Raw genomic sequence first — 23,487 nt, 5'->3', positions numbered from 1 at the left:
CTTGTAGATACGAGTGCGGAAAAGAGAAAAATCGATACGAGTAGCGATAAATTAATACACGAACGAAGGGAGTGTTTTAAATCGACACGAGTTGTGAATGTCCTTTTCGCACGAGTATCGTACGACGATTTTCAGTACCTAAATCTAAGCTAAGAGTTTCGACCAGACAAGAAATGAATCATTGCTTGATTTGCTCGCACTACTGCGTTAAAAAAAGCAGCATCTGTACTGAAAAAAAACTATCAGATCTGCGTTAAATTCCCTTTCTTTTGATTAACGGTTTTCCTAGTGGGCACTAAACCAGACAATTAAATCGATACTCCTGGGTTCGAGTCCCAGCAATTGCAATTGTGTAATAAAATAATTCACGTGTTTTCCATTTATGCCGATAAGTACCTAATAGTTTCAAAATTAACTTTGTCCTGGTTTTCTCTCAATTATAATGTGCCGGCACATTATAATTGAGAGAAAATACAAAATTATGCTAATAAGTTAAATTTAAAAATAAATTTGTCTAAGATGAACACATAGATGAGTCTTTCAACAGTTTATCATGTATAAAAAATGTTTTTGTACTTGTTTTTAGTTTTTAGTTTTGCAGTGATTTAGTATTTAATACTGTCATGCTGTATCACTATTTTCGAAATAAATAAATAAATAAATATGTATATTAAATGATGGTAGTACGAGTACCTACGTTGAGGGTAAACACGCATGGTACTCAAGGTATATGCGTATAAATGGAACGACGCGCGACACTTCGAGAGTAGTGTCTTGGAGGCCCCGTGGATACCGCATCGGCTGCGGCCTTGCATCGCTCGTGCTTGTTTTATTCACCCGTGAACAGCTGCTTCTACTATAGTATCGTAATAATGGGTGCTGAAAAACATGAAGAAAAGTAAGTGAAGATAGTTTTTCGGGTACGATTTGCTACGCGAAAATATGAAAATTATAGTTTTAAATTTGTTTAACACGGTTTAATTCTGTAATTTGGATTCAGTGCCTATTTAATAGAGGTACACAGTGCCTATTCGGAAATTGTAGGTATTACTTTTATTTTCTGAATAAAAAGCGACGGTTTAAAAAATGGACTTAATATTAGCTGTTTGTAGAGGTTTAGGTTGAGTTTGAATTTGGTAAAACCCCTCACTATTTCTGTAAACCCAAGGCTTAATAATTTCGTCAAACTCAGATATTATTTACACTTCCGAAAGGGTAAAGTTTGGCCTGAGACCTTCCAATCACATAGAAAATCATTTATTTTGTATCTACTAGTTTTTATAATTAATTATCTAAGTATGTCCATTGCATGGAAATAATTGAAATGCTTAACATTTTTTTTTAATTAAATCATTAATTGAGGTAAAAGTTTTTTTTGTGCTAAAATCAATTGCTACTTTATTACAATTATTACTTCTAACAAACGCTTCTAAGCGAAATAGAAATATTAGCGTATATTTGTGATCATGTGTATTGTCTTCGAATTCATGCAATAGGAAGTTAGGAAGGATATCTAGAAATAAAATTAGCGATGACTATAGACATTAAGGATATACATAATATTATTTAATTTGTGGTCCTCTTGTTTTTCTTTTATTTACTTGTTTACTTCTTGTCTGTGTAATAATGATAATAAAACTAATTTACAATAACGTCCGGCCTATTTACCTTCTGGCCTTGTTTTATTCTAGAGTATGGTCAACTCACGGTAAAATATTGTGTTTCGGTTGCCGCAAAAGATAGGATGAATAGAAAAACATGTAAACTGTGACCGTCAATTATATAGAAAAATCATTTTGAGTATTGAAATTACATATTTATATGGTTCAAGCGTAAACCATGTTGTAAGCTTTGTGAGATTACTATTGCCATGCATGACCATCCAATACTAATGTTATAAATGGGAAAGTGTGTGTGTCTGTCTTTCACGGCAAAACGGAGCGACGAATTGACGTGATTTTTAAGTGGAGATAGTTGAAGGGATGGAGAGTGACATAGGCTACCTTTTGTCTCTAACGTGAGCGAAGCCGCGGCCAAGAGCTAGTATAATATATATGTATAATATAAGTAGTATTAGTAGTATTGAAAACTTCACAATAAATAATATAAAGTACACGCATTGCGACTAATCCCTTCTCTACAAAACTCAAAATGCAAAGCAAACAGAACATTATCAGATACTAGAGTGCTTATACGGACTTGTATCATACGAGTACGTATTACGTACTCCACTGAAGTGCTGTTAGGAATACGAGTATTTCGCTTGATACAATAAAATCTAATAACTATATTTATTTATTATAATATATAGTGATATTTGCATATTTATTTCAGGAAACCTGAATTGCCTGAAAGAGTTGCGTTCTTCGAAATTGTAAGTACACAAGTGCCTACGTTATTTGACTACAATACTGACGTGTTTGGGTAATCTGAGGTTTTGTTAGTTTACTTTCCATGTGTGTACGAAGTGCGATCCAAAAGTTTCCAGTCTAACACTGAAAAGTTACCTAGTTACCTACTTACTTACTTACATATCGTTATTCTTCGATATAATCTTCCTCTATTCTAAAAGATTTCTGTATCACCTAATAAAGATAATAAAGATTTATGTCCTCAAAATGGGCCTAAACCGTACGGGTCACTTCGTCATCCGAATATTTTCTTTTTCATCTACAGTTTTCAGAACAAATAATAGTCACGTGTCGAATATAAGGTGCCAATTATCTTTTTTAGTGGTTTTTGTGACCGTGGCTTTTCTAGGCGGTTATTCACCAAGACGTTGTCACTCCATTAATTTCCTTTTAGATATATTATCATCTTAAATAACCATATTTTCATCTCCAATAAAAATTGCGTCCATAAAATTCTCAGCACGGCGCAATATACCTACTGGTCTAAAGTTTCATGAACGTGCGGTTTTGTACTCATATCGCTGTAAGAACGATGAAAGTTTGGTTTTGTTCAACTAACCGACACCTAGAAAAACTATCTTACTTACACTACTAAAGCATAGTTAATTTAGAATTGGTACGCGATGGGAGGAATTTAATTTTTTTTTAAATGAAAAGAAAAAAGTAAACAATATTTTTTATTGCAGAATATAAAAGATCGTTTATTAATTTATAGCGTGTCACATATATTTCAATCATTCAGTATGTTTATGCACAAAATTACGGACTTTTCTGAAAATAGTATTCATCATGAAATGTTCGCGCCCTTTTCATTCATTATCATTCATATCGTCCATCCCGCTCGCTCTTCTTTATGATAGGTTCAACCTCATTTTTAATTGTCATGTCACCCGCCTCTTTGCCAAACTTCTTAAAAAAATATAAAATACGTCAAGTGTCAATCCGCGAAAAGAAAGTCGTTGTCAATGGTGAATAAAAATATCCGCAACGAATTAAGTTATTAATTAATTATATTATAATAGAACGATTCGCGAGTGTGCAGTGCAAGGAAAGAGAGAACCAAGCTTTGCAAGGGTGGCCACCCGATAAACTCTCGAGACGACAACATCGGTGAGTTTGGCTCCCCATCAATCTCCATAATTTTATTTTCCGTTTTGTTTTATTTTATTACAATAGTTCGTTAGGAACTTCGTATCCGCAGGTCCTTCAACATTTCTGGTCTTCGAACCTGATTCTCTTCCCTGTTCCCCTATTTTCTCCTCATACATTCATTGCGAATCGTTCTCCTCCCGCACCGCCCGTATAAATATTACCTAAATTATTCTTAATTACTCGCTCCCGCAGTTTAGGTATTTGTTTATACGTGTATTACTTTATTCGTCGCTCCGCCCTTATAAATTATTTACCTAAATATATATTCTTAACCGCACCCGCAATTTAGGTATACGTTTATAAGAGTTTATCCTTTCATAGGAACATAAATTGATTTACCGCATATTTAACCCGTCTCCTGCAAAATGGCAAAAGAAACAAAAGCCGAAAGCGTTGACAGCTGGTGTTATGAAGACGAGTTGTCAATGCTTGAAGCAAAACGCAACGTCTTCTTTGAACTCGTCCAGGGTATTTATAAAAAGTCGCTAGTTGCCGATACAGATGCAGTGAGTCGCGAAAGTTTTCTTGACGCTGCTGACACTATTGACGAACTTCGGACGGAGTTCAAAGAAGTGGTAAATGAGTACAACCGCACGCTACTGAGGACTAAGACGGCTGCTGTCCCTAACTATCAGCCGCTCATAGCCTTTGAAGATTTGTACTGCCGCATCAGGAGAGTGGTCAAGCGACTGCAACCAGCCGCACCGCCGGCCTCTTCGCCGCCTTTATCGGTGGAGAGAGCTAGACCTTCTTTGCCAACGATGGAACTGGTAGCGTTTGATGGAGACATACGTAACTGGCCGCTGTTCTACGCTAGTTTTAAATCGAGAGTGCACGACAATCTGTCACTTACCGACGAGGAGAAGCTGTTTTATTTAATTGGGAAATTGTCACCAAAAGCTCAAGCCGTCTTTGCAGGTATAACTCCGAGCGCTGACAATTATCAGCTTATTCTAGATAGTCTACTTGACAGATTTCAAGATAAGCGCACTCTTGCCTCGACTTACATGGATCAAATGCTCAATTTGAAGATTAATGGTCCCGCTTCCTCGTCTAACTTCCAGACATTCATTGATAAGTTTGTGACAGCTGCGAATGCGCTTAAATCGCTTAAGCTGGATGATTTAAGCGATTTTATGCTTATGCATATAGCTTTAAAGAAGTTAGACCAGGAAACTCTTCGAGCATTTGAGATGTTGCATCGAAATACGAAGTTGCCTACATTTCGCGATCTGTCAGATTTCATGAAAAGTCAGTTTAGGATTTATCAAAACTCGCAACCATGTACCGCCGTCTCCGCCGCCGTAAATCCATCGCGCGAAAAAGGTGTTAAGTCGATTCAACCGCGTAGTGCCGCACCTAAACTACAAAGCTACGTTGCTTGCGCGAGCACTACTAAATGTATTTGTGACAATATTGTCCATGAACATTTATTCAAATGTCCTTCTTTCAACGACTTAACGTCTTCTGATCGCTTCAAACGCGCTAAAGAGCTTAAAGCATGTATTAACTGCTTAAGCATAAAACACCGCACCCGCGAGTGCAATTCCGAGGTGAAGTGTCGAGTTTGTCATCAAAAGCATCATACTCTGTTGCATTTTGACAAGAACAAGGATGAAAAAGCTACGACCTCTGATGAGTCAAATGCATCTACGAGCAACGCAGCTATTAAAACATCCTCGCCGCCGGAAGGCACGTCCTGTAACACGTCTATCGTGACGCAAGCACTTGCTGCCTCTAACAATAAAATGTCAAATCAAGACTCAGCATCTTCGTGTGACACGGTTTTGCTGTCCACCGCAAAGGTCATCGTTCGCGACAGTAAGGGTGAAACGCAGGTTGTCAAATGTCTGCTTGACACCGCGTCACAAAGTAACTTCATTACTGAAGAATGTTGTAGGCGCTTAGGTTTAACTTTTGATAGGAAACCAAGCTCTGTATTTGGCATTGGAAAAACCAAGAAAATTGTTAAGGGGAACGCAAACGTAAAAGTATTTTCGCGATTCGACGATAATATCAACTTCGACGTTTCGAGTTTGGTGGTCGATCGCATCACCGACGACCTGCCGTCAGTGCCCGTGGACATGTCAGCACTGACACATGTTCATGGTCTCCCTCTAGCTGACGACACGTTGGATACGCCCGTCGCCATTGATGTACTGGTCGGTGCAACTATATTTCCACATTTGCTGCTGCCGCACATCGTCAAAAGCGAAGTGGACTATATGCCACCAGCTATACAGACGGTACTGGGGTATATTTTAATGGGTTCGGTGCCTGCTTTACAGCCACCGCGTAAATATACTTCAGCTTGTTGTACTTCCGTGGATTCCATGGACCACCTCCTCAAAAAGTTCTGGGAACTTGAGGAAGTATCCGCTCCGCCCGCTCAAAGCCAGGATGACTTTGAATGCGAGGAATATTTCCGCGCCACCACTACGCGCGACGCTAGTGGTAGATATACTGTGGCATTGCCTTTCCGAGATGACGTGTTCAAGCTCGGAGAGTCGCATTCGGCTGCTAAGAGGCGCTTTCTTTGTCTTGAAAGAAAGCTAGAGTCATCGAGTGTGTTACGTGCCGCCTATGACGATATAATTCGTGAATACGTCAGTAAGGGTTATATATCGGACGTGACTAACTCTCTCAACGCGAACACCTCTTCAGCCCTCGCATACATAATTCCTCATCATGCTGTCGTGCGTGAGGATAAGACCACTACCAAAGTTCGTATGGTCCTGGACTCGAGTAGCAAGACAACTACAGGCCTGTCGCTGAATGATGTCTTGCACTCAGGGCCCAATCTTCAAGGGGATTTATTTTCAATCCTCTTGAACTTTCGCTTATTCAAAATAGCGCTTTCAGCCGATTGTCGCCAAATGTTTTTACAGATTGGTGTTCGCGAATCGGACCGCCAGTTTCAACGAATCTTATATAGATTCCGCCCGGCAGATCCCATTTCGACATACGAATTTAACCGTGTGTGTTTTGGTATGAAGTCGAGCCCATATCACGCGCTCCGCGTCGTTCGCCAGCTGATTGCAGACGACGGAAATAAGTTTCCAATGGCAGCAGCGATCGCATCGTCCTGCACATACATGGATGACGTATGCTTCAGCATTATGTCAGATGATTCGCAACAGCAGGATGAATCTGTTGCTATCGCTGCGGCTAAGGAGCTTATTGACCTATTCAAATGCGGTCAATTTGATCTTGTCAAATGGACCTGCAACTCAGAGACCGTGCTACGTGAGATACCTGCTTCTCATAGGGCTTCCGTAGACTTGGAAATAGACCCAGGAGTCTCGCAAAAGGTCCTTGGCTTGTGTTGGAATAAATCTGGCGATTATTTCCATTTCAAGGTGACAGAGCCAGATCCAACGTGCACTAAAAGGACAATCTTGTCTGCAGTGGCTCGCCTATGGGATAACGTCGGCTTAGTAGCTCCAGTTGTCCTTTACGCAAAACTCCTCATACAGGAGCTTTGGTTGATCAAATGCGACTGGGATGAGACTCCCCCGACCCATATTGTAAATTTATGGGAACGATTTTGTTCTGAGTTGCCAAAATTGAATGAAATTCATATACCGCGTCATCTCGGGGTAGTACAAGGTTGTACTATAAACCTCTTAGGCTTCGGTGATGCTTCCGAGCGGGCATATGGAGGTGTAGTTTATCTTCAGGTCATAAACGGGAATGAAGTGACAGTTCGATTGGTGTGTTCCAAGTCGAAGGTCTCTCCCTTGAAAACAGTCTCTGTAGCGAGATTAGAGCTGTGTGCTGCTGTTCTCCTGGCAAAGCTCATGCGGAAGGTGCAAGATAATTTCGAGCCCCGTTACAACATTAACGAGATCTACGCCTTTACTGACTCGAAAGTTGCGCTCTGCTGGATTCAGTCATCACCACACCGCTGGCAAACATTCGTTGCCAATCGCGTTGTTAAGATAATTGAAGCTGTACCGGCCAGCTGCTTCCATCATGTGGCGGGCTTAGAAAATCCCGCGGATTGCTTGTCGCGTGGCCTGACGCCTGCTAAGCTTGTGGATCATCCTTTGTGGTTTACAGGACCGGCTTGGGCATCCAAGCATCCATCAGAATGGCCTTTAAGGGAGCTCGATCGAGAGTCCATCGGAGAAGTGCCGGAGCTTAAGCCTCTTGCACACGCTACTACTACGGATGTGTCAGAGTCACCACTTTATTCCCTCGCGCAGCGGATATCGTCGTGGTCTCGATTACTGCGCATCGTCGTATACGTGTACCGCATCCTTAATCCGAAACCGCTCCCCACGGCCCTTACCCGATCCGACTTAGAGTTTGCTGAAGGCAAAATTCTCTCATCGTTGCAAAACGAACATTTTTGTGACGATATTGAGAAAATTAAGAGCAAGAAATATTGCTCACCTGCTTTACAAAAGCTCAAACCGTTCTTAGACAAAGACGGTCTAATTCGTGTTGGAGGCAGGTTGACAAATACAGACTTGCAGTATTCTCAGAAGCACCCAATTGTGCTCCCGCGACGTGATCATGTAGTCAATATGATCGTTGACTACGTTCACAGAAAGCATTTGCATGTGCTGGTCCCGAGTCAATGATGACTATACTTAGGCTTCAGTATTGGATTCTGTCGGCTCGTCGTGTCATTCGCGACCGCATTGCCAAATGCAACACTTGTTTCAGAGCGAATCCACAATCGTCTTTTCCGCTCATGGCAGACTTACCGGGCTGTCGTGTGAATCAAGTGGATAAACCGTTTACGCATACAGGGTGTGATTATGCAGGCCCTCTGCAATATACGCCTACTCGTGGCAGAGGAGTGAAGAGTCGCAAGGCTTGGTTATGTATTTTCACTTGCCTCACTACGCGCTGTCTTCACATTGAGATAGCGACGGAATTGAGTACCGCCAACTTCATGGCTGCGTTAAAGCGCTTTTTGGCACGCCGTGGTCCCGTCCAATGCATGTATTCGGACAATGGAACTAATTTCGTTGGCGCCAATTCTTATATGCGTGACCTCTACAAGTTCTTGGATGCTCATCGTCCACTTATAGAGATGGAACTAGCGGAGAACCGCATTGATTGGAAGTTCATCCCTCCTGCTTCTGCTCATTTTGGAGGCGCATGGGAGTCTATGGTGAAAATAGTAAAAAATCACCTTTTCAAGGTGATCGGTACGCAAATACTGACGTACGAAGAACTTCTAACGACGCTTGCTCAGATAGAAGCGCTCGTTAATTCCCGGCCTCTAACAGCCTTGAGCAGTGACCCCGCTGAGCCATCAGCTCTTACTCCTGCTCATTTTCTCCATACTGCTCCACTGTTGTCGTTACCTACTCCATTGGTCGAGTCAGGTAACTTACGTGAACGACATGCCCTCCTAGATAGGATAGTGCAGTCTTTCTGGCAACGATGGCGAGCAGAGTATCTGCATCAGTTGCAATCTCGAGCTAAATGGACAACGCCATCAGTTCCCATCGCAATTGGCACAGTAGTCGTCATTAAAGTAGATAATGCGCCGCCATTCTCATGGCCATTGGGTGTTGTAGACGCAGTGCATCCTTCAAAGGACGGCTCAACCCGCGTTGTTACTGTCAGGACAAGTAAAGGAAGTTTCGTCCGTCCTGTCGTGCGGTTGTGTCCTTTGCCTAACCAGTAATGGAATGGGTATTATGTTAGAATAATATTATTTTTTTCGCTATTATTTTACTCGAAGAAAAGGGTCATTATTTATTTATTTTATTTAGTACTTCTTTCTTTTAAAGGAACCCTTTAAAGCCGGGGAGAAATGTTCGCGCCCTTTTCATTCATTATCATTCATATCGTCCATCCCGCTCGCTCTTCTTTATGATAGGTTCAACCTCATTTTTAATTGTCATGTCACCCGCCTCTTTGCCAAACTTCTTAAAAAAATATAAAATACGTCAAGTGTCAATCCGCGAAAAGAAAGTCGTTGTCAATGGTGAATAAAAATATCCGCAACGAATTAAGTTATTAATTAATTATATTATAATAGAACGATTCGCGAGTGTGCAGTGCAAGGAAAGAGAGAACCAAGCTTTGCAAGGGTGGCCACCCGATAAACTCTCGAGACGACAACATCGGTGAGTTTGGCTCCCCATCAATCTCCATAATTTTATTTTCCGTTTTGTTTTATTTTATTACAATAGTTCGTTAGGAACTTCGTATCCGCAGGTCCTTCAACATCCTCTGAACAAGATTTTCATCCATCTTTTTTGTCTGTTGATTCCGTGTGGACCGCAAGGAGTGGATATTTTGAATTATTTTGCCACTATTATTTAATTGTCCTTTAATGAAATAATGATTTGGGCAATAATTATTGCCTAGTAGTTTTCTGGAAATTCAACAATTTAGCAATCATTGACCCAGCTAGACCAAGGGGATTTTTCACGTATTTGTTCACAGTGCATTTTCGCCGGTCAACGTCCATCATCAATAACTTACAAACGCAAAAAGTTAGATCAACCAAATTTCTAATATAGAGTTATCAACGTATTAAAATTAAGATGAGATTATCAGTTTTTTTTTATTTTTAAAGATATTTTTTTTATTCGTCGCTAAACGCGTGCCAATACTATGTTAACTATGCTTTATAAAAAGTAAAACATAGCTATACTTTTTTATTTCTGCCACCATATTTGTCGAGCCGGAAACTTTTGGACTGCACCTCGTTATCATGGGCCTTTAAGTCTATTACCGACTATTGAAAGTGTGTAATATTTGGTTGTAATAGTTGTAATGTGTGCATGCAGTTCCGATACGCGAGCTGGGCGGAGATCGGCGCCACGCTGCTGGGCGTGCTGCTGGGGTTGCTCAGCGGCGGCGGCGTGTGCTACAACCTGGTGCAGTTCGGCGAGCTCAGCACCTCCTTCGTGGAGCGCACCGTGGGCACGGCCCGCCTGTCCAGCTACCTGCCGCTCACGCGCCTCTTCGGCGGCGGGAGACAACTGTGAGACTTATACTAACCCCTAACTAAAGTAAAGATAATAAACCGCTAATAGTCGTATGTTATGTATGTATGTAAACACTTTATTGTACATAAGACAAGTTATTAGGACATAGAAATATAGTATAGTTATGGTGTACTAAAGGCGAACTTATCCCTATAATCTCTTCCAGTCAACCTCCCCCGGTCCTCACCTGGTCGTTTGTCCCTTTCCGACTTATTGGTATGATAGATAGAAACGAATGATTTTTAACAAGCGGGTTATTATTTAACCGAGTACACTTACTTCCGTCAAACGATAACTTTATTTACCTATTACCATTTGGTATTTATTGAATAGGTAGAGTTAAAGCTTAAAAAAAAACATTTATTCTTGGTTTTCAGTGTAAATGCATCACACGAAGAAAATATGCAAGCCCTTATCGAAGATGCCCATGCCGTTTGCATAGGAATGTTCGTGTCTATTATTATCTCCATACTATTTTGTATGCTGTCCGTGGCTCTCATCAATTGGAGTGCTTTAAGACAGGTCGGTTTTGCTTCTTTCCTATATGTTCAAAAAAGCGTGTTGAATTAGATGGCTATGCTATTTTCGTAGTCAATCGAAGTACCTTAATTACTAACTACTTAAAGAATGTTCTGGCTGAACAGTTGTGCCACGACCATCTTCATAGTACCTGACAGCTATGCACAGTAAAGCATTCAAATTCGTTTTAACATGCAGTTCTTAAAAGGAAGCTGATTTGACTAGAAGGAAAGTAACCATTTTTCCGATTATGAAGTTTTAACATTATTTTTTTCTAGAGTTCATAACTCAAATATAAATTGTACTTGTAAAAGTACGTCGGATGTAGGGTACCCGCGGAACACCGCGTTTTTTTTTGCATTATGTCGGTCACGTGTGCCGCGCACCGCGCAGCCTTCAACGGCGATAAGTACTAGACGTAGGTTTTTAGTGTTATAAAAAAATTGTTTTTCTACTTGTCGACTGTAATCTGTCAATTAGGACACCACAGACTAAACTATAAATGCTAATTTTTCAGTGTTGGATACTCTATGGCAGTTCCGACTCAATTATAATAAGCTCATTATAGTTGACTTTAGTTAACTGTAATAATTTCAAAAATAGAACTTCATACAATTTCTATACTAATTTGCGATACCTGGCAAATTTTCCTGCATCTGAAACACATATTTTTTTAATCTGTCGCGTTATCGGCCAATCAGAGACGGTTATTACAAACAATTTGTTGCTAGGTAATTCGATGTTGATACAACGGTGAACGACTGTATTAATATTAATTTTAACTTGCATGTATGATGATATTTCCGTCCATTGATGATGAAGATGATGACTCGTAGAAAAAGTATTGTATACAATAGTTTCACTCTCGTACCGTACTATTAGGCCACTCAGCAAGCTTCGTGGCCTAAACATGGTACTCGACTTTTAACGAAAAGCTTTGTATTATATCACGATTGTATAAAATACTATTTTTGCTCTTAATTTAACTTGTGACGATTGAGACGTCGGGTCATTAGGTTTATTCTCTGATCGTAGTTGCTGCGCTTTATGTTTTTTTTAATGTTATTAGTACCTACCTACGAGATTATGTATGCTAGCGGCTACGCTCGTAGCGCGTAGCACGCATTTGCTTGCCGAATCAGTAATTTTATAATTATGGAAAAGTAAAAGTCATATTTTTTTCTGAAACCTTGAAAAGTATTTAGTGATGAGAAATCCTAAACGAACTACCCTTTGTTGATTACGCTGTTGGATAAAAAAACACTACGTAATATCACACTTTTAATATGCGATTTTCATTGATAGATTCCAAAATTATTATATGTATATGGTTCAAGTAGAAGTAGAGGTACCTATATCGATGCCATACAACATGAGTAGTTCATTCATTTCCTAATACAGTAGTATACCTAGTTATCGCCAAGAAAACCTGTAATATCTTAGGTAATAATAGGCTTCTGGTGTGTAATTTAACCTAATTTTTCATATTAGTTCATAACATAATAATTAATAGAATTTATTTTTTGTAACATAATAATAGAATTTATTAAATTCTTAATACATTCCTTTTTCTATGAAAAAAAATAATCAAGGAAAGATGTATTAGACGAATGTTTGGCAGAAATATATATATAAATATAATAATATACCTCCACGTAAAAAAAATGTGTTATCTCTGGCAGAAGGGTCCTTATTCTTCAAATGCACTAAGGACCAATTCATCTGCTAGTTCTATTCCACAAGAAATTCTGATACGATGGATTAGTCCTTAATTCGTTATTAAGGCATTATTATAATGTATGGAAATGATCATTATCATTAGATTTAAGATTTCCTATGGAAATCACGTAACATTTCCACTCTCTCGAATACAAATAGCTATTATTTTCCAAGACTTCCTAGTACTAACTCCTGATTAAACGTCACAGAAAGTATTTACTCGAGTAGGTAAGTACGTGCAATTGAAGTGTCTGAATAGATATGAAAGCCACACTAACAAAGATAAGGATGGTGGATAATGCCTCCACTATTAGTGAGATTAAGCTAGGGATATTAATGAGACCTTGATGACAATCACTCAATTTACAACCTCGTCAACATACTAAACACTATGTTACTCGTCTGTAATCAGAATAAGATATGAAATAGGTACCTGTATAGAAGATACAGCCCTGTAGGTAACTATTTCAGCATTACTTATAATGTTACCTATGTTACTTAGTCTACGTAACATAAGTAACATTCTAAAGTGAAAAAAAAAACGATAACAAAAAAGCTGTTTTCTAAACCGTGTATCATAGGTTAAAAAAAACAATAGCGTTTTCTTCCCCTAATCCACGCACTAAAAAAAATGAAATTAAGGCATAAAATAGTCATTATATTTTTTTGTTTCATTGCGCATTCGAGAAAAGCATTAATTAGGTATCTATGCGTCGCCTTAAAAAAGGGCTTGCCGGCCTCGTATCCCTATCAGCCTATAACTACTCAGCCGGCAACTCTGCAGTAGTAAATAATGCACTACCTACTCGTATGTCAATATTTTCAGATGATGTAATGTAAGTTTTATTTTTTCAGATTACAAAAGTAAGAAAAAAATTTCTTATTGCTGTATTGGGTCAAGATATGGCATGGTTCGATACTGATTCCGAGTTCAATCTTGCTTCGAGGATGTCTGAGTGAGTTTCGTTTTTTATCTCGTCACTTGTACGATACAAGTAAATAATGATACATTACGATACAAGTGCAGAAAAGAGGAAGTTCGAAACCAGTGGCGTTAAATTAAAACAAGACCTTACGAAGTGTTTTAAATCGAGTTACGAATCATATCTTATTCGTACGTGTGTTTGTAACGTTGTTCAGTATACATAGCCCTTAAATTTCGACATATTTAGGCACATAAAGCAAAAGCACCACTTCTCGCACTAGTGCTATAAAGTAGCACCACTTGTACTGAAATATTACATTACAATACAAGTGCGGAAAAGTGGAAGTTGGCCATAAATTAAAACACGACCAAATGAAGTTACGAATTTCCTCTTCGCACGTGTAAATTCTAGATAAATTAATTCGATTTAGGTACTTTCATATCATACAAACACGGCTCGTACCACGACAGGCCACATACATCGACAGTCTAAACACTTTTGAACTAATCTGTAAGTTCTAGCGAAATTCACTTAAAGCAAAGACATACTTATGTAACTGTTCTCCGTATAGACGGGTAAAGTCTAAAAAAACGTACCTCGAAGCCCTAGAGAAAAAAGTACGGTGGCCTAGATGGCGTTACACCTTTGGGGAACGCTCGGCTAGATGGCGATAATATGTCATTTTAACACACATCGAGCTAAGAATATGGTCCAAATTGTCAAAATTTATGTTTAAAAGTTTTAAGCTTGTGTCGAGAGGTGGCAGTCAAGAATTTTATATATATCTCTGGATAGTGCGTGCCGACCAATGAGTTGAAGCCAGGTTCATTCACCTTTACTCCTATGTTCTATCTCATTCCAACACTGTGATGTATTGCCAGATAAGTTAATAAAAAAAACGTATAAAACATTCTTCAATCAAATTGACTTACTTTTCTTTGTATTATACAAAAAAAAACTCAATCAAAAACCTTATTTCTCCGGTATTTACCTCCTGCGTACTATGGGAACACTAATAATAAAAAAATATGCCCGATATGTCAGAATTGTCAAAATTCATTCACCGATTCAGAGATTTATTTTGCAAAATAAACGTTTTTCGACGATTTACTTAAGTTCTGAGCTATGTATTGCATAGTGAACCATTGTGGAAGTAAATGGAAACCGAAATCCGACGTAAAATTTCACAAGTAAGTACTTATTTTACAAAAATGTTCATAAACCTCACTGGCAATAAATTTTCTTCTATTTTGCTTGTAATCTTGGTTAGTTCTTATCATTATATTGGTTTCATTGTCTCAAATTATATCAAAATTCCCACGAATAGGTTTAGAACGATAAATATGACCTTTAAAGAAAAATAATGCTATGTGTGGTTTTACGACTAGGGTGACCAATCTTTTTTCTTGCATGGTATTTACTCTTATTGAATGGAGCTAAATCTATCAACTTGGTACGGTTTCTATGTTCATAGTTCATATCACAGTATAATAATACCAACTTTATATAATTTATGTCTTTACAATTAACATGAATAATATTAAACTTTTCAGTGTTCCAAAAGATGAAGGAAGGAGGCAGCATTGGCTGTTGGCTGTCGATTGTACCGATAAAAGGAAATGTTTCAGAGCGTTCGACAATTTGCAGATTTGCACTTTAAGCCTGAAGATTATGACACAGAAAGAAATTTTAAAAATCAGTCCAGTAACGACGGATATATCGTGACCTAAACATTAAATTGAGATACATATATACATGCGAAGAGAATTGAAATACGTACGAATTGAGAACCACCTTCCTTGAGATTTGGGGCGGCGCTTAAGAATAAAGATACTGTTTTAAAACGTCCTAGTATTTCATTATTTCCCCATTGACAAATACTTCCCTTATATTTTTGTGGCTATTCCCACTAGTTACCACCAAGTTTTTACCTGTCCTAACTACTGGGATTTCCCCCACATTGTTAATTACCACACCGGGGGTTGATAGCTACTGGGATTAGTTTTCCCAGTAGTTACTACCAAAATATTATTGTGATGACCAAAACACTAAAATATTCCATTGCATGCTTTAATAAACACAGGTGTCAGTTAGTAAAAGACAAATACTTATGTAACTCCGTATAGACAGATAAAGTCTAAGAAAAAAACTTACCTGAAAACCATACAGAAAAAGGTACGGTGAGCTAGATGGCGATACACCTTTGGGGTAGGTACGCTCAGATAGATGGCGCTAATATTAATATTTGACATTTTAACACATATCAATATCATATCAAGCTGAGAATATTGTCAAAACGGAGGTTCAAAGGTTTTAAGCCTGTGTCGAGAGATGTAATACGTCAAATTCCGCGGGATATCCCTAATGTATGCTTAATCATGGACACCCTAAAGAAAGAGATGCAAGACCGGCGTGACGTAATTCAAGGTCAAATTTTCTGGCTTCAACTCATTGGTCGGCACGCACTATCCAGAGATATATATAAGATTCTTGGTGGCAGTCTATGTACTGTGATTATACATTTTACTTTGACAGTAACTCTCTATAATACTCGATCCTCTTTGCATACAGTTACGTTACGTCTATGGAAACGTTATCGTATATGTTAGTGTTGATAGTTTCAATGACTTGTGGTTTGTGGTAAAGATACATGTTTGGGTGTCTGAGATTTTATCAATTTAGGAAATTTGACACATTTCGGTAGTGCATTTGCTCATAATTTTCTTGTAAAATAATTTAATAATATTTACTTTTAATATCATCTTCTCCTAAATCAAAGCTATCGTTGACGAATGTTTTCAGTTTGAATGTTGTGATGAATGTTGACAGGGACATGATGAAGTTGAAGGAAGGCATGGGCGAGAAGCTGGCGGTAGTGTCCAACCTGCTGGGCACGGCCATCATCAGCATCTGCCAGTCCTTCCCTCTCGGCTGGGAACTCACGCTTGCGTGTCTCACGGTGCTACCGTTCTCGTTGGCAGCCTCCATAAAACTATCCGATGTAATTATCTTTTTCTTATATCAGACGTCGTAACTTTTCCATAAATTTCGGTGAATAAATGAATTCATACATGTGTTTTCTAGGTAAATGATCACCGTTATTAATTCCAATTAAGTACCTACCTATTCCAGCTGGCTTCGGACATATATACCTTTTTAACGCGACAATGCTGCACCAAAATTGCTGAAAAAGGTACGATGTCCGCTTATTATCCAATACGATATAATCAAGACTCTAACAGTTGTTTACCTATTTTAGTATCAATCCAAATCTTCAGTGCGTGAGTTGATGGCGTATAGTAAGGCTGGAAAACATGCCGAAGAAATATTTAAATCCTTCAAAACAATCGTGGCATTTGCTGGTGAAAAAAAAGAAATTGACAGGTTTGATGATTTATATTTAATATAATAATTGCTATCATAATCCTTTCAGATCAAATAAAAAAGTGTATATAAAGTTAACAATGTCTGAGTCGAAAGAATATATTATTTGTAGTCTAAAATCCCAGGGTCGCCAGTCAGATTAATACTCTTTTTCTCATTTAATATCTGGGCGACTCGCTCGGTTCTATTTTATTATATCACGTCTTTAGATATAAAAAACTCTTATAAGAAAAACTCTTTTTTTCTGGCCGTGAATCGAAACCCTGACTCCTGCGATGTGTCTGCGAAAATTCGACCGACCTCGTGCGACTGAGCTACGCGGAACGGCGCGCGATTGGCGAAATTAAGGCGTGGAAGTGGTAAACAATAAAATCTGAAATGTGCCGATTGCACCCCGCAACACGCAGTCCCCTCTATGCTCCCCCCGCAATCTTTCCCCGTGCGCGCGCTTTTTAACACGGTTGTGTACGTCATGAATGTCATGACTGTCATCGTGGATCGCAACCGCCCGTTGCAGTAGGACATAGACATCTTAGAGCTGTAATGTACTTTATATTTTAAATTTGTGTATTCATAACCGACTACAAATAATTTGTACCTGCTAATTCGACACGTTCATTATATACATATGTATGTAATTATTAGGATGATATTACAGACTTCCTATTGGAAGTGAATATTACTCGCATAATTGTGGTTAGGACTTTCAAGCAAATACACAGTATTTTATGTTTGTATGTAGGTACCAAATATTTTTTTACAAGGAACAGTGAAATCATTGATACCCGTTTTCAAGACTTTCAAGATACGTAGGTACGTGTAGTGAAATTGTAATAAATTCATACAAGCATAGAAGATAAAATTACCTACTAGGGTGAAATCACCAATAGATGAACAGTTAAGCGAATTTCCTAACTTTGACAATTTATTTCTATATGTTTTTTTATGTGATAGCGCATTTAATTGAGTTTAGAATAAGCTACTTTCGGGACTCGTGTTACGATTTAGTAATTTTATAAAAATGATTATATCTAAAAAGGGGTCAAAATTCCCAGTAGTTGAACAAAGTGCCCTATCTCTGAACGATTTGACCCCGATAGATGAACCAGGATAAAGTCAGAATAAGGTGCCCAATATATGAACGATGTAACTCCAACAGATGAACAGACGGGGGCAAAAGTAGCATTTGTGGGAAACAGTTTATCTTTGCGCCTATTGTAAATGCATTAGTATTAATATAAAATGGTCTTACAATATTTAAAAACAACATGCGTTAGTTAAAAAAAATAGAAATATTTTGAAGATTAAAGCGTTCATTTTTGCAACCACTACCTAAAACTTGGACGAATTAATTTATTTGGTTCATGTTCTGGACACAACATAAATGAATTGAACGAACTAATTTGACGCAAAATTCATTTACTAGAATCCTAAAAGAACGCAACCTAAAAGATGAACCAGAAAATTTTCCTAGTTCACGTTTTGGGTACAGATTCTTTAGTTGAACATACCCATGAAATAAAACTATGGAAACGGATTAAATCGCGTATAATGAATTTAAAATACATCCCGACGTTTCGAACTCTTTACAGCGTTCGTGGTCAACGGGTGACTGAGGATAAATTAAAATGTACAAAAGCTACCCACTTACAAGAAATATTAACGAACCATGACCACAAATAATATAGACTTCTAAGGCAGGTTCACACACTATTAATAAGGCTAGTTATACAATATATATATATATATATTTTTTTTTTGAATATTGTACCACGAACGCTGTAAAGAGTTCGAAACGTCGGGATGTATTTTAAATTCATTATACGCGATTTAATCCGTTTCCATAGTTTTATTTCATGAGTAACTATCGCGGTAACCGAAGACAATATTTTGAACATACCTACCCATTTTCATACAAATTAAAACTTAAATAAATCCTTATTATATAGAAAACGCTCCGTTCATCTTTTGGCTAAGAAATCAACGACCAACAAACAATCGACTTAATGTAACTGTACGGACTACAATTGCGTTAATATATTAAATAAAATTGATTAATTTGAAGTAGCTCCTGAAAATATTGCATTAAATTCTTACTGTAGCTTTAGAAGTGACTTCGTCGTCACGTGGTATGTATGTTTTTGCCATCCTCATAATACCTGAAAATTGATATTGATACACGTGAATATTTACAATCTACGTGCCAAACCATAACCACTGGCAATATTTAGGAATGTTATTTTTAATCTTACGTGAATGTCACTGTACCAAAGAACCTCCCCGCCACCAGATTGGCGTGAGTTTGGGTTCTTTGGACAAAAGGGCGCTGGTTCTGTCCGGAAATCGGCACCTAAGGAAGATTTTCACCGTTTCGGGGTGCAAAACAAAAATGAAGAGAACTTAAAGGAAATATATATATAAATAAGCCCTACACTCACCCGCGCTTCGTATTGTAGGTCGCCGCGTAATATGGTACGGCTTTTCCGCTCGCCGTATATTAAACACAAATTTTCTTTAATTTTATCCGCAGTCCACCACCGCCGTGGACGTCAATTTTCTTTCTTCCACTGACATTATTTTTTTCTCTTGTCATAAAATTTTTAAACTTAGTTCCAAATATAAGTAGCGTCTTTTGCGCATGCCCCATTCCCCATACGAAATATATATATTTATTTGATAAAATGATGTGCGAGTGAGACATGACATGTAAACCATTTAGAAACGTTCCGAAACTGGTATTAAAACTAAACAGTCACATTTTCTAATTCGGTGTATTTCAGTGGAGCATTGTCGCGTTTCCTATAAAATAAAATAATTTGTTTGCATCTCAATAGTCACAATACCTTAATGCTTCAAAAAATCATAAAAAGATACATACTCTTCCGAATCACATGACATTTGGTCCAATGACGACTCCAATGGTTTGATTTTCAAACTCTGTTCTAATTTTCTGAAATATGTGTTCATTACCAAATATTGAAATAAATTTTGTTTAATAAAACCTTTTTAATACTGTTAATTACACTGGTTAACAATGGTTTTGCCCATGAATTATGAAATACAAAAATAGAGAGTACTTGGTAAATACTAATCATCAATTATAATATTACAAGTGTCTTAGCTCGAGTTTTCGAGCTTTGCAAGTTTAATCTTGTATTGCCTTCGCCGCACTCTCGCAAGTTTCGACTTGTTCGTTATTATAGCACAGCTTTACTTTACTAGATTTAATACATCATAAAGAACGTTAAGATTGCGCTGGCGTTCGCTAACAAACACCGTGAAAATACAATTAGTGTATGACGTGGTAATAGCACTGTAACATACAGCAACATCTTAAGTGTATCAAACAAATTTTGTTTTTAGTTTTTATTGTGAAGTTTGAACTAAAACTTTGTGAATTTATATTTTTGATATGCCTCGTTCCTGTGAAAGTAATCCTAACAATTTTTGTTACGTTTGTGGTAAATTCACTACAAAAAATAAGAGCGAAAACTTCAGTCCCAGAATCTGTCGTGCTTACGAACTTTATTTCGGAATACCAGTGAAAAATCAAGACAAACCCTGGGTTCCGCATGTAATATGCTCGAGTTGTGGTAAACACTTGCGAGATTGGCTATCCGGCCGCCGATCATGTTTGCCTAAAAGGATCACATTGAAGATTGTTATTTTTGAATAAATAAGACAGAAGGGCTTAATACGCGCAAAAAGTTCAGGCATGAAACAGCGATACCAGGGCAAATAGAGTCCTGCTATGTTAGCAGACTACTGCTGGACGTTGAAGAGAGAGGCTGTAGATATTATTTATAAACGGAACAGCAATATATTGACTCATTTTTAAATTTTATAATATGTGATTTATGAATATAATGTTATCTTAAGTCAAAAGATTTTTATTTGATTCCACAAAAAACGCGAGCTAACTCGACCTTAAAACTTACATCAAAATGTATATTTAGAGGTATTCTTTCGCAATTAGCACAACTCATTTCATGGATTAACAAAACCTTAAAATTTGTTAACCAGTGTTATTAAATATACGTTGTATGATGTTAAATTTAATTATATAGAAAGGTATAGGTACTTGTTAGTTTTTTATTTTATTTATTTATTTATATCTCCATATTCCAGGACGTTAGAACTATTTCAATCAGATGAAATTTTGTCTAGATATCTAAACTCTTTGACAAATACTTTAAAAAAACTCATTTGATTAGACGATGTGACAAATAGTAAGTCAAATGATAATATTTACCTTTTCTTTACCATATTCTTAGCACGTTCAATCATCAAAGCCTTTCTTTTTCTGATTTTACCTGGTTTATTCGCCATTTTATGTACCTAGTGTTTTTCTCACGGATGAGCTTTTTGTGGACTTTGTTTTTAGAAGCAAAAATGACTAACGTCCTACGCTTGTGGCCGGTGACGGCGGAGTGAAGGGGCAGCGATCTCATACAAAAATGCTTGCGCGCTAGCTTATTCTATAAGGACGTATGCGGAAAAACGGTTTTTACCGTTTATAGTATAGAAAACAACAATTATTCGATAAATCACAGTGATATTATTGAAGTGTGTGTTGCGACTAATCTACATGGTAAGTTTAAAGCTTTAAATCCGCCCCATTTGTCTGTACCAACCAAATCTTTGTAAAAAAAGAGTCATCTTTGAGCCGAAAATCTCTGCTATGAAAGTTAAATAATCGTGTAACGACGATTACAATAATGTAGTAAATATCCTCAATAGTAAAATTGTCATTTAATATTCTAATCGGTTGTGTAATTACTGAGATACATTGGTATATCTGCCGCTAATATATACGCTACCACGTCTTAACGACCATATTTTACGTTTACTAACACGAAAGAAAAACGCATGAAAACTCGAAAATTTGCGTTTTCTGGGTTATTGTTCACCCCTAAAACCCCCACATAACAAATTTCAGCGAAATCGTTAGAGCAGTTTCCGAGATCGTCGGTATAAATATATATAAATAAATAAATATACAAGAATTGCTCGTTTAAAGGTATAGGATAAAATGTGTGGGATAAAGTAGTGGCAGTGTGAACTTTAAATGTATGCGTATTTACTAGCTCGGCCTGGTGGCCATTTGTCCTGTTTACGGTATCAAATTAAAAAAAAACTTTATAAGCATTATTTTACCTTAACTTTAGAACCGGTCAAGTAGCCTTCGGAACAAGCTGCAACTACCTACCTACACAAAAAAGTACATACAATAATATACCACGTGGAATCGGACGACGATCATTTCGGGAAATGGGAGATAGTGTAGCCTTAGGACAACATTTTGCCCCTAGAAACTATAGAAAATTTACTATAACTATTTTCAATTTATAGCCTTTCAAACATTTTTGTAAAAATGTACTAGGTGTAAACCCTAAACAGATGACAGGGTCAATGACCTTACTTGTAAACAATCGTTAGATGACAGAACATTTAGGTACTAGGTTAATTTGATGCCGTACCATTTTGGATCTGTTTCCGACACCGGTAACAAACGTCGCAGGATTTTCAGGGACCATTCACTTTGTGGCTCCCTTTGTTTAATTATCAGATGAAAGCTTATGTTACATACATATTTTTAATAATATCAACACAAAAATTGTTCAAGTGACATTAGATATGACAACCACTGACTATAAACTAATCATAAACATGAAGGCATTAACAATTAAAGACGATATCGCGACCTCTTTCATCATAAAAAAACCGGCCAAGAGCGTGTCGGGCCACGCTCAGTGTAGGGTTCCGTAGTTTTCCGTATTTTTCTCAAAAACTACTGAACCTATAAAGTTCAAAACAATTTTCCTAGAAAGTCTTTATAAAGTTCTACTTTTGTGATTTTTTTCATATTTTTTAAACATATGGTTCAAAAGTTAGAGGGGGGGGACGCACTTTTTTTTCCTTTAGGAGCGATTATTTCCGAAAATATAAATATTATCGAAAAACAATCTTAGCAAACCCTTATTCATTTTTAAATACCTATCCAACAATATATCACACGTTAGGGTTGGAATGAAAAAAAAATTCAGCCCCCACTTTACATGTAGGGGGGGTACCCTAATAAAACAGTTTTTTCCATTTTTTATTTTTGCACTTTGTCGGCGTGATTGATATACATATTGGCACCAAATTTCAGCTTTCTAGTGCTAACGGTTACTGAGATTATCCGCGGACGGACGGACGGACGGACGGACGGACAGACAGACATGGCGAAACTATAAGGGTTCCTAGTTGACTACGGAACCCTAAAAAGTTATGTATATCTTACTTAAGACTGTTATAATGTAATAATAGGTATAACCGCTTTTCACGTCACTGTTTTTAACGCCGGGCGTACATTTTTTCATGCATGACTTAGTTCTTAACTATTATTTGGTTCGCAAAATTAATAGG

General features: G+C 37.6%; 1 protein-coding gene across 1 annotated transcript in view; it reads left to right on the top strand.

Annotated features, from left to right (window-relative positions):
- The first annotated feature begins 790 nt into the window (after positions 1–790).
- Positions 791–23,487, top strand: part of LOC125240660 (multidrug resistance protein homolog 49-like) — a 49,287-nt gene continuing 26,590 nt past the window's right edge. The window contains exons 1-7 of the mRNA XM_048148662.1: positions 791–898; positions 2,335–2,374; positions 10,328–10,524; positions 10,906–11,050; positions 13,622–13,722; positions 16,522–16,693; positions 16,952–17,076. Coding sequence (XP_048004619.1) covers positions 873–898; positions 2,335–2,374; positions 10,328–10,524; positions 10,906–11,050; positions 13,622–13,722; positions 16,522–16,693; positions 16,952–17,076 — 806 coding nt within the window. The 5' untranslated portion in view covers positions 791–872. The remainder of the gene's footprint in view (positions 899–2,334; positions 2,375–10,327; positions 10,525–10,905; positions 11,051–13,621; positions 13,723–16,521; positions 16,694–16,951; positions 17,077–23,487) is intronic.

This window comes from Leguminivora glycinivorella, chromosome Z, assembly GCF_023078275.1.
Source record: "Leguminivora glycinivorella isolate SPB_JAAS2020 chromosome Z, LegGlyc_1.1, whole genome shotgun sequence".
NCBI classification, from domain to species: Eukaryota; Metazoa; Arthropoda; class Insecta; order Lepidoptera; family Tortricidae; genus Leguminivora; species Leguminivora glycinivorella.
This window is presented reverse-complemented; position numbering and strand designations above follow the sequence as displayed.